This window comes from Lagenorhynchus albirostris, chromosome 2 (assembly GCF_949774975.1).
Source record: "Lagenorhynchus albirostris chromosome 2, mLagAlb1.1, whole genome shotgun sequence".
NCBI classification, from domain to species: Eukaryota; Metazoa; Chordata; class Mammalia; order Artiodactyla; family Delphinidae; genus Lagenorhynchus; species Lagenorhynchus albirostris.
In genome coordinates, this window is record NC_083096.1 from 38,768,359 (window position 1) to 38,780,420 (window position 12,062).

The following is a 12,062-nucleotide window of genomic DNA, read 5'->3' on the forward strand; positions in this document are numbered from 1 at the left end:
GGAAGATATCATTGCAGCCACTGTTGGGGAATATGTTCTGCCATACTTCCTTAGTATCCATATAGAATTTATTTATTTTTATGTCTGTTTTTTGTTGAGTCCTGTTAAGATGTAAGCCCCATGAAGGCAGGAATGTCCACTGATGTATACCAAGCATCTACACCGTACTAGGCATGTAATAATTACAACGAATAGTTTTAAGTGTTCTAACAAATTTGTCTAAGTCACTGTGTTCAGATTGTTCTAGACTGGAGGATTTTAATCCCACTCCTGATTTACATTATTTTCTGTCACTTTTAACACAGGGCTCTCATGTCTTTATTCAACACTGTATGGCTCAGTATCTGGTAAGCAGTTGGTGCTCAATAATTATATATTGAATTAATGCAAAATAAGTTATTGATTCCACTTGAAGCATAGGGAAGTTAGAGGCCATATTGGAATTGGGGCCTGAAGGATACATGGGATTTTGCCAGGAAAGGGTGGGATAGGGCATAAAGGCAGAAGAAAACACCAAGTGCCAAGGGGAGAGATAAATGGCACTGTAATGAAACTGACCTGTGAGCTCCCTGAAGCCTGGGTCCCCACCTGGGTCCCCACTTCCCATAGCAACGAACTAGTGATTCAGTGGTCAGGTGCTCGGGCCATACTTGTTGAATGAATGAGTGCAACGTATGAACTCATCTATGACTTTTTTGGGAGGAAGGTGTTGGGTTAGGTTAAAACCAATCATAACTCCTGCTAGTAAGAAGATCTTTTAAATATAATCCTGGCAAAAATGTTTTAAAATATTTTAAAAAATAGCTAAATTTTGTACTTTTAAATATACTGCAAGTGAGTTCAATTTATATATGTCAAATAACTTTCAATCAGAGTAGAGTCACTTGTATTCTTTTTTCTGAATTTTTATTGGAATATAGTTGATTTACAGTGTTGTGTTAGTTTCTGCTGTACAGCAAAGTGAATCAGTTATACATACATCCACTCTTTTTTAGATTCTTTTCCCATATGGGTCATTACAGAGTATTGAGTAGAGTTCCCCGTGCTATACAGTAGGTCCTTCTTAGTTATCTATTTTAGATATGTCAATCCCAATCTCCCAGTTTATTCCTCCTCCCCCCTTTCCCCCCTGGTAACCATAAGTTTGGTTTTTTTTACATCTGTGACTCTATTTCTGTTTTGTACATAAGTACATTTGTACCATTTTTTAGATTCCACATATAAGTGATATCATATGATATTTTTCTTTCTTATGTTGCCTTCCAGCATATCATATTCCTAGTGGGAGATTGTTAGTTCCTAGGGTTAGCCCTGAAACCTTGGGCCAAATCTTAAAAGGGAAAGACTAATCTTCAGGTCAAGGGGAAAGAAGAATGAGCCATGCGTCTTTCATAGGGATGATAGAAATCAACAGCAAGAGAGCAGAATTGTTAAACTCATGGGTTTAACACATGGGTTTAACACATTTTTTTTTCAGAAAGACTAAATACAGAAATCACAATTATAATGTTTTAACAACCACTATGCATCATTTCTTTTTCTATAAGCTTATGAACCAGTTACTAAAATGTCAAGGAAAAAGTTAAGCCTTTTGTATCTTAATCCATAAAAAAATACTCAATATCAGGTAAATGGGGCACTTGTTGCATATTGATAAATATGTGGCTTCTTGTGCTTTCCATCCATATTGGGGGAAAAAATCCCCAATTATGTTATCTTCAATTAGATCTAGCCACAGAGTTCTATTAAATACCTGTACAAAAGCAACGCTTTCCTTAGCCTAGTTCCATATGAAAGTACTAACAAATGGTGACGATTGCATGCAAATGGTGATTCACAAAAATGTAGATTCAGTTATGGATTTTAATTCATATGCCTCATATATAACAGCTGTACGAAAAAAATGTCAAATTAAAGGCAGCATTTGAGACGAGGAGCAGCCTGTTCTTCCTGATCTGGTATCCGTTGACAAGGAAAAGAAATCTCCGATGCTTCATCTATAAAAGAGCTCTGGGTGGCCTTGACCATCCATGTTCAGTCTTCCATAGGTCCTTTGATACCTTCAGTTCTTCAGGCTGATCATTGTCAGATCTGGAAGCTTTGTGCCTTTTAATTAGTCATTCTTACTTCTGTCCTGCCTTTTGGTAGCTCTGAGACTTTTCTGACTAGAGCCTGGTGGTTCATTTTGAAATATGTTATAGGTTCCCTCACTGCCATCTCAGCCAATGGAACTGATTTCTCCACCATTCAGGGTAGTCCTGTGCCCCCCGGCAAATGCTTTTAGGATGGTATTGTTAGCATATATATCCCTCTTCTTGTTGAATTTGTATATACACACCCACACACACATATATATGTATTCACACACACACATGCACACACATCAGCTTTTTTCTTGTCTCTTATCAGATACATCCAAGAAGGCTACCATTATATACCAGCCCTTCCAACAGATATGACTGTAGTCTGGTTTCCAAAAAGAACCTGTCTGACCACTCCCGAGTGGGACTGAGGCGTGGTGATTCCTGGGGTTTTCTCCTTATAAGACATACGGCTGCTGAATTTGAACCACTCTTTGCCTTTGCCCAAATTGTATATTCAGAAAAGGGCTTATGTGTTTCTGCTGGCACAGAGTTACTATTTATAGACACACATTCCATGGTAGTGACATTCTTTCAAAGATCCTTGTGTAACATCAAGAGGACCAGATAGTAATATCTTCTGCTAGTACTTCTTTAAGGCTTAGCTCTTTCCTTCAGACTATCCCATAGATAAGCTGGTCAGTGGCATCAGCCTGCCCTGCATTATTTCCCTGCACGCTGGGGAAGGTGAGTTTGGAGGTTGGACAGCACGTGGCCACCGGTCATCTACTCCAGGGTTTCCTCGTGCACTTTGCCCTTGGCCTTCTCCTTATGGGCACTGCTCTGGCAGACTCGCTTCACCTCCTCACGCTGCTGCTGAGGCCAGCAGTTTGCCCAGGTTTGTGGTGCCCCGTAGACCTATAGCCCAGATGCCCCATCCTCCTCTCAGGGTGAAGAGGTGGGAAGCAACTGGCCCAGAAGCCCACAGGGATGTGTCAATCAGTAGAGCATCCTGAGCTCCAGCTGGAGACATGGGTCACCCTCAAAGGGCGCAGGCGGAGGCCTGTGGCACCGGAGTATGTGTCTCGGCCTCAGATCTCACCCTGCGCCCACACCCTGCATTCCTTTTGCTCCAGAAGGACACAGTTCTGGCCAAGAAGCTGCTGGTTCTTATAGCTTGGGGCCCTTATGTTTTTTTTTTTTAATAGCTTTATTGTGATAGAGTTCACATATCATACAATCCATCCATTTAAAGTGTACAACTCAATGGCTTTTAGTATATCATAGATATGTGCAAATATCACCACCACCAATTTTAGAACATTTTCATTACCTCAGAAAAAGCCCCTACCATTTAGCCACCACCCCCCATAATCTTGCTCTCCAGCCCCTCTGTGCTAAGGAACTAGTAATCAACTTTCTGTCTCTATTTCTGTTTTTGTTTCCCTCTTCTGGACTTTCATATGAATGGAATCATGTAATATGTGGCCTTTCGTGGCTCACTTCACTTAGCATGTTGTTTTCAAGGTTCATGTTGCAGCATGTATCAGTACTTTATTTCTTTCTTTCTTTTTTAAAATTTATTAATTTTGGGCTGCATTAGGTCTTCATTGTTGCGCACGGCCTTTCTCTATTTGCAGCGAGCGGCGGCTACTCTTTGTTGCGGTGCGCGGGCTTCTCATTGCAGTGTCTTCTCTTGTCACGGAGCACGGGCTCTAGGTGCATGGGCTTCGGTAGTTGCAGCACGCGGGCTCAGTAGGTATGGCTCACGGGCTCTAGAGCTCAGGCTCAGTTGTTGTGGCGCATGGGCTTAGTTGCTCCAGGGCATGTGGGATCTTCCTGGACTAGGGCTCGAACCCGTGTCCTCTGCATTGGGAGGCGGATTATTAACCACATTATTGGGTGAATAATGCTGCTATGAACATTCAGGTACAAGTTTCTATGTGGACCCCTGTTTTCATTTCTCTTGGGTATATACCCAAGGGTGGAATTGCTGGGTCATATGGTAACTGTATGTTTAATCATTTAAGAACTGCCAAATGTTTTCTAAAGTGGCCGCATCAGGACTTCCCTGGTGGTCCAGTGGTTAAGACTCTGCGCTTCCACTGCAGGGTGCATGGGTTTGATCCCTGGTCAGGGAACTAAGATCCCCCATGCTGTGTGGCATGGCCAAAAAGAAAAGTGGCCACATCATTTTACATTCCTACCAACAGGGTATGATGGTTCCAGTTTCTCCACATCTTTGCCCCCTTGTTGATCTGACTTTATGCTTCTAACCATCCTAGTGGGTGTGAACTCATGTGAGGTTTTGAAAGGATTTGGGAAGGATTTTTCCTTTCTAATAGTTTTTAATGCATATATATATATATATATATATACATATATATATATATATACACATACATACATATCTATGTATTTTTAAAGTGTGCCCTTTTCTAGCATTTGTAAAAGCATGACTGTTAAGAGGTCCTGTTGCCTGTCACAATAATAAAGGAGATTTCAATATTTGTTAACACCAAAATATCATTGCCCAGAACCGACATGGGAGACTTGTTAAATATGTGAGTTGCGGGGAGGGGAGGGGAGTGGTCGGAGAAGCGGGAGCAGGTAGTGTGTTTCTGGAGCCTTGCATCTTTCCCAGGAGATTGCTCCACTTCTTGTCGCTGTGTCTAACAGGCCCCTCTGTCTTTCAGGAGGACTGGCGTTGGCCCAAGTGCTCTTCTTCTATGTGAAGTACTTGGTGCTCTTTGGTGTCCCAGCTCTGCTCATGCGCCTGGATGGACTCACGCCGCCGCCCCTCCCTCGCTGTGTGAGCACCATGTTCAGTTTCACGGGGATGTGGAGGTCAGTGGCTTGGTTTATTAAGGCCCTTCAGGGACATCCAGTGGGAGGACCCATGGCTTGGCCAGCTTCAGAGCGCCTGGGCCACCATCTTTTCTCTGCCCTTCACTCAAGTCGCGTTTGGCCCTTCGTTTTTTTTTAATCTGTCTAACAGGATGACCCTCTCAAAAATATTGTCAGGCTATGAAAATTGTGAGGTAAGAAAGTTTCTCACCAAGTTTGTGTACAGATACACAAAGGGCTATGTCTAAAGCGGTTTTTTACTAACTTGGGACATGACGTGTATATATATATATATATATATATAAAATTAATTAATTAAGTTTTGGCTGCACTGGGTCTTTGTTGCTGCGCTCGGGCTTTCTTTAGTTGCAGTGAGCAGGTGCTACTCTTCGTTGCGGTGCGCAGGCCTCTCACTGCAGTGGCATCTCCCGCTGCAGAGCACGGGCTCCAGGCTTGCGGGCTTCAGTAATTGTGACTCATGGGCTCCAGAGCGCAGGCCTAGAGGTTGTGGTGCACGGGCCTAGTTGCTCCGTAGCACGTGGGATCTTCCCAGACCAGGGCTCAAATTCGTGTCCTCTGCGTTGGCAGACAGACTCATAACCACTGTGTCACCAGGGAAGCCCCCATGACGTATATTTTGATGATTTCATCGCTGTCTGTTTTTCTTGAAAATAACGTCTTTGTATGTGGGACTGTAGATTAAAAAAATAGACTTAGGTTAATAGCACAGGCCAGGGCATTTACTAGCTCTGAGATCTAGGGCAACTTACTAAATCTAAGTTTCAGTTTTCTTATCTCTTACATGGTAATAATAATGGTAATGATAATAATAATACTCACCTCTAAAAGCTGTTTTGAAGATTAAATAAGCTAATATGTACGTTGAAAGCATCTGGCACATAGTAGGTGTTTACAAACGTTAGCTTTCATCCTTATTTATTTATTTGTTTGTTTATTTATTGGCTGTGTTGGGTCTTCATTGCTGCACGAGGGGTTTCTCTAGTTGCAGCGAGCAGGGGCTACTCTTCGTTGTGGTGCGTGGGCTTCTCATTGTGGTGGCTTCTCGTTGCGGAGCACAGGCTCTAAGTGTGCGGGCTTCAGTAGTTGCAGCATGTGGGCTCAGTGGTTGCGGAGCACAGGCTCTAGGTTGCAAGGGTTTCAGTAGCTGTGGCTCGTGGGCTCTAGAACGCAGGCTCAGTAGTTGTGGCGCACGGGCTTAGTTGCTCCGTGGCATGTGGGATCTTCCTGGACCCGGGATCGAACCTGTGACCCCGCATTGGCAGGCGGATTCTTAACCACTGCGCCACCAGGGAAGTCCCTATCCTTATATTATTCCTACACTCATGCACTTGGCTACACAGGTGCTTCTCCTGAGTTTTCTTAGTCTTCTTGATTTTGCCCCATAAACGTAGAGTTGCCCTGGAGTCTTTGTTCTAAAAGATCCCTCAGCTCCCCCTGCCGTTTCTGATTGTTGTTCTCCAGATGGGCTTGCTTGCCACTGTGTTTTATTATCACTTCCAGTGTGGAACAAGTGGCCGGCTGGCTTTTGCAATTGCAAAGCTAATGTAAGAACCTCAGGCTGAGGACTTGCACATCTGTGGGAGGCAATACCTACTTAAACTGTGCTCTCTAGAAGCCTCCATTTGCTTCACTCGAGTCCTGGCCCTGCTCAGAAAATCCATCCTGGCTCATCCAGTCTTATATTTCGTCTCTGAGCTCAGTGAATATTGTTATATCAATGATGCTCTTGGAAAGGGGTAGACAGTATGCAACAAACATCCTGCTTTTCCATAGTAATTTATTATGGAGGCTGAATTGATCTAAGCCTCTTGTACACATTTTATTTTTGGTCCACTTTGCTTCTAGGGGGTTAGAAATGTCATGTGATTATTGTAAGGAATGTCAAGTAATTGCTTTGATTTGTCTTTTTTTTTTTAACATCTTTATTGGAGTACATTACTTTACAATGGTGTATTAGTTTCTGCTTTATAACAGAGTGAATCAGTTATACATACACATATGTTCCCATATCTCTTCCTTCTTGCGTCTCCCTCCCTCCCACCCTCCCTCTCCCACCCCTCTAGGTGGTCACAAACCACTGAGCTGATCTCCGTGTGCTATGTGGCTGCTTCCCACTAGCTATCTGTTTTACATTTGGTAGAGTATATATGTCCATGTCACTCTCTCACTTCGTCCCAGCTTACCCTTCCCCCTCCCTGTGTCCTCAAGTCCATTCTCTGGTAGGTCTGTGTCTTTATTCCCATCTTACCCCTAGGTTCTTCATGACTTTTTTTTTTCCTTAGATTCCATATATATGTGTTAGCATATGGTATTTGTTTTTCTTTTTCTGACTTACTTCGCTCTGTATGACAGACTCTAGGTCCATCCACGTCACTACAAATAACTCAATTTCATTTCTTTTTATGGCTGGGTAATATTCCGTTGTATATATGTGCCACATCTTCTTTATCCATTTATCCGATGATGGACACTTAGGTAGCTTCCATCTCCTGGCTATTGTAAATAGAGTTGCAATGAATATTTTGGTACATGACTCTTTTTGAATTATGGTTTTCTCAGGGTATATGCCCAGTAGTGGGATTGCTGGGTCATATGGTAGTTCTATTTGTAGATTTTTAAGGAACCTCCATACTGTTCTCCATAGTGGCTGTATGAATTTACATTCCCACCAGCAGTGCAAGAGGGTTCCCTTTTCTCCACATTCTCTCCAGCATTTATTGTTTCTAGATTTTTTGATGATGGCCATTCTGACCGGTGTGAGATGATCTCTCATTGTAGTTTTGATTTGCATTTCTCTAATGATTAATGATGTTGAGCATTCTTTCATGTGTTGGTTGGCAGTCTGTATATCTTCTTTGGAGAAATGTCTATTTAGGTCTTCTGCCCATTTTTGGATTGGGTTGTTTGTTTTTTTTGTTATTGAGCTGTATGAGCTGCTTGTAAATTTTGGAGATTAATCCTTTGTCAGTTGCTTCATTGCAAATATTTTCTCCCATTCTGAGGGTTGTCTTTTGGTCTTGTTTATGGTTTTGTTTACTGTGCAAAAGCTTTTAAGTTTCATTAGGTCCCATTTGTTTATTTTTATTTCCATTTCTCTAGGAGGTGGGTCAAAAAGGATCTTGCTGTGATTTATGTCATAGAGTGTTCTGCCTATGTCTTCCTCTAAGAGTTTGATAGTTTCTGGCCTTACATTTAGGTCTTTAATACATTTTGAGCTTATGTTTGTGTATGGTGTTAGGGAGTGATCTAATCTCATACTTTTACATGTACCTGTCCAGTTTTCCTGGCACCACTTATTGAAGAGGCTGTCTTTTCTCCACTGTATATTCTTGCCTCCTTTATCAAAGATAAGGTGACCATAGGTGCGTGGGTTTATCTCTGGGCTTTCTATCCTGTTCCATTGATCTATATTTCTGTTTTTGTGCCAGTACCATACTGTCTGGATTACTGTAGCTTTGTAGTATAGTCTGAAGTCAGGGAGCCTGATTCCTCCAGCTCCATTTTTCATTCTCAAGATTGCTTTGGCTATTTGGGTTCTTTTGTGTTTCCATACAAATTGTGAAATTTTTTGTTTAGTTCTGTGAAAAATGCCAGCAGTAGTTTGATAGGGGTTGCATTGAATCTGTAGATTGCTTTAGGTAGTAGAGTCATTTTCACAATGTTGATTCTTCCAATCCAAGATCATGGTATATCTCTCCATCTATTTGTGTCATCTTTAGTTTCTTTCATCAGTGTCTTATAATTTTCTGCATACAGATCTTTTGTCTCCTTAGGTAGGTTAATTCCTAGATATTTTATTCTTTTTGTTGCAATGGTAAATGGGAGTGTTTTCTTAATTTCACTTTCAGATTTTTTATCATTAGTGTATAGGAATGCCAGAGATTTCTGTGCATTACCTTTGTATCCTGCTACTTTACCCAGTTGATGGATTAGCTCTAGTAATTTTCTGGTAGCATCTTCAGGATTCTCTATGTATAGTATCATGTCATCTGCAAACAGTGACAGCTTTACTTCTTCTTTTCTGATTTGGATTCCTTTTATTTCTTTTTCTTCTCTGATAGCTGTGGCTAAAACTTCCAAAACTATGTTGAATAATAGTTGTGAGAGTGGGCAACCTTGTCTTCTTCCTGATCTTAGTGGAAATGGTTTCAGTTTTTCACCATTGAGGACGATGTTGGCTGTGGGTTTGTCATATATGGCCTTTATTATGTTGAGGAAAGTTCCCTCTATGCCTACTTTCTGGAGGGTTTTTATCATAAATGGGTGTTGAATTTTGTCAGAAGCTTTCTCTGCGTCTGTTGAGATGATCATATGGTTTTTCTCCTTCAATTTGTTAATATGGTGTATCACGTTGATTGATTTGCATATATTGAAGAATCCTTGCATTCCTGGAATAAACCGCACTTGATCCATGGTGTATGATCCTTTTAATGCGCTGTTGGATTCTGTTTGCTAGTATTTTGTTGAGGATTTTTGCATCTATGTTCATCAGTGATATTGGCCTGTAGTTTTCTTTCTTTTTGACATCTTTGTCTGGTTTTGGTATCAGAGTGATGGTGGCCTCATAGAATGAGTTTGGGAGTGTTCCTCCCTCTGCTATATATTGGAAGAGTTTGAGAAGGATAGGTGTTAGCTCTTCTCTAAATGTTTGATAGAATTCGCCTGTGAAGCCATCTGGTCCTGGGCTTTTGTTTGTTGGAAGATTTTTAATCACAGTTTCAATTTCAGTGCTTGTGATTGGTCTGTTCATATTTTCTATTTCTTCCTGGTTCAGTCTCGGAAGGTTTTGCATTTCTGCGAATTTGTCCATTTCTTCCAGGTTGTCCATTTTATTGGCATAGAGTTGCTTGTAGTAATCTCTCATGATCTCTTTTATTTCTGCAGTGTCAGTTGTTACCTCTCCTTTTTCATTTCTAATTCTATTGATTTGAGTCTTCTCCCTTTTTTTCTTTATGAGTCTGGTTAATGGTTTATCTATTTTGTTTATCTTCTCAAAGAACCAGCTTTTAGTTTTATTGATCTTTGCTATCATTTCCTTCATTTCTTTTTCATTTATTTCTGCTCTGATCTTTATGATTTCTTTCCTTCTGCTAACTTTGGGGTTTTTTTGTTCTTCTTTCTCTAATTGCTCTAGGTGCAAGGTTAGGTTGTTTATTTGAGATGTTTCCTGTTTCTTAAGGTAGGATTTTATTGCTATAATCTTCCCTCTTAGAACTGTGATTTGTCTTTAATTATCTCATCAAATATCATAGGTTGCCTGGCTTTAGTGGCAAGTTTAGGAAAGGGGCTCTCTCTGTCGCTAGGGGGCCAGGAAGTGGTTCTGTTTGAAAGGTGAGCCTCGTTGGAAGGATCTGTTCACTTTTGACCTGCTCATAAAAGTAATTTACTGAATAGACGGGTTGGGACCTAGCATGGCCTGGGGGACATGTGATGAATGCCTTGTGGGCACCCAGCACGCTTCCTCTGCCTCCTTGGTGTGAATGCTTGCTCTCATGCATTTCTTGGGAAGCACGTTCTCCTAAAGGGCTTCTCCACTGTTGGCTGGGATAATAAAAAAATCCTTGACTCTTGGCATGCATGCTGGCTCCCGGCGAGTGAATTAAGTATTTTATTTTTGTCCAGGATCCTCTGTTATAGACAAACCACTGAGGTGGAGAACGTATATCTGCCAAGACCTTTGTCATTCTTGTTTGGAACCAGACTCAAATAGTGTAAAGCCCAGCTTGTTGAAGCCCTCCCTCCCCCCTCTCCGTTACTGTGCGGGCAAGAGAGTAATAATGAAAAGTTACTCTGAGGGGGGGCTCTGGGGTGACTGCTTGGAGTGATGTGATTCTAAAGGGCGGTGCTCACAAGGGCGTGGGATGAAGCAGCAGACATGGTCTTTCCTGGTGGTGACCTAGACTTGTATCCTGGCTTCCTTTAGCAGGCATGGGTGTAGATCTGCCCCTTCATGTTTGTTTCAGTTTCTTGAAGGGTTTTCTGGTTTGCCAGTTATATGTAGAAACGCTTGGGCCTTCATTCTTTGTACAGTAACTGTTCCACATTAAGTAGTTGAATTTAGGAAGGGAGATGAACTCTTTTTGAGCAATTCGGTGCCCAATTTAAGGTTCAGAAGAAGTAGTTTTTTAAGTGAAAAAAGAAAGAATAAAAATTGTAGATTCTCCTTTGCACTATTTATGATGTTCCTCCACCCTTAGTTTACGATGCTCATAGTCAGGATCTGGTCGCGTAACCCTGCAGTGGTCCTGGTCCCCATTCTCTAACTTTTCTCCGTAAGAAGCCATGCCAAAGGAAAATAAAATTTCCAATCTGTAGTTTCTATTTATATCTAATATTTCTGGGCCATCATTGAGGCATTGCTGTAGACAGGGCATTGCTCCCCCTTCCTGGGTTAAGGGTTGAGAAGAATTGAGTCATGAGCAGCTGTGAACGCTGGTGATGCAGCTCATTCTGCGGGGCTGTGGCAGCCACTCATCCAGTGACGCAAAGGGCAAGGTGGATCGGAAGTGGAGGGAAGAGATTTAAAACCAGTCTCCGGAGATTGTTTAATGGCTACCTAAGCTTCTAGAAAATCCACACTGAATGAGGTTTACAACTGAGGATGAGAGATGGAGTTTTAGCCTCCTATTTGAAAGGAGCCTTACACACCTGAACACTGTGCTGACTGATTGCACCATCTTTCAGCCCCCTTAACAGTGAGGGAAGACTTGAAGCCGGCAGCTGACCGTATCAGAGGAATCTGAGCTCTACATGACAGAAGAGATGAAACTGGCCATCAGCAGAGAGATAATGTTCCCTGACATGATAGTTCAAACTGATCATGAAAAATTGCTATTCGCCCAGATGGCCCAAACGTAAAAGTTAGGACCTGATGTGTTTATTTTATTTTTTTTTCCTACTAGCTCTTCTGTTTCGTGTAATTCTTGCTCAGATATTTGCAGGCAGAACAAACCCCTAAGGAATGTGTGTATTCCTGCTTGTGTGATTTTTCTGTGGCTGAACAGACATGAGAAATTGAGAATTTTCTGCTTAATTTGGGGGGGTTTCAGGTTTTAATTTAGGTAGGCTGAGATCTGTAATGAGCATCTTTTTCCAGGAGTCATTAAAGATGAC

At 41.7% G+C, this 12,062-nt stretch overlaps 1 protein-coding gene across 7 annotated transcripts in view; it reads left to right on the forward strand.

Annotated features, from left to right (window-relative positions):
- The window catches only part of HHAT (hedgehog acyltransferase), a 367,203-nt gene that overhangs the window by 140,494 nt on the left and 214,647 nt on the right, over positions 1 to 12,062 (forward strand). For all 7 annotated transcript variants that reach the window (XR_009537066.1, XR_009537069.1, XR_009537065.1 and 4 more), the window contains one exon: positions 4,778 to 4,928. Coding sequence is in view for 1 of the 7 variants with exons in the window: in XM_060130771.1 (XP_059986754.1) it covers positions 4,778 to 4,928 (151 nt within the window). In the remaining 6 variants the exon portion in view is untranslated. The remainder of the gene's footprint in view (positions 1 to 4,777; positions 4,929 to 12,062) is intronic.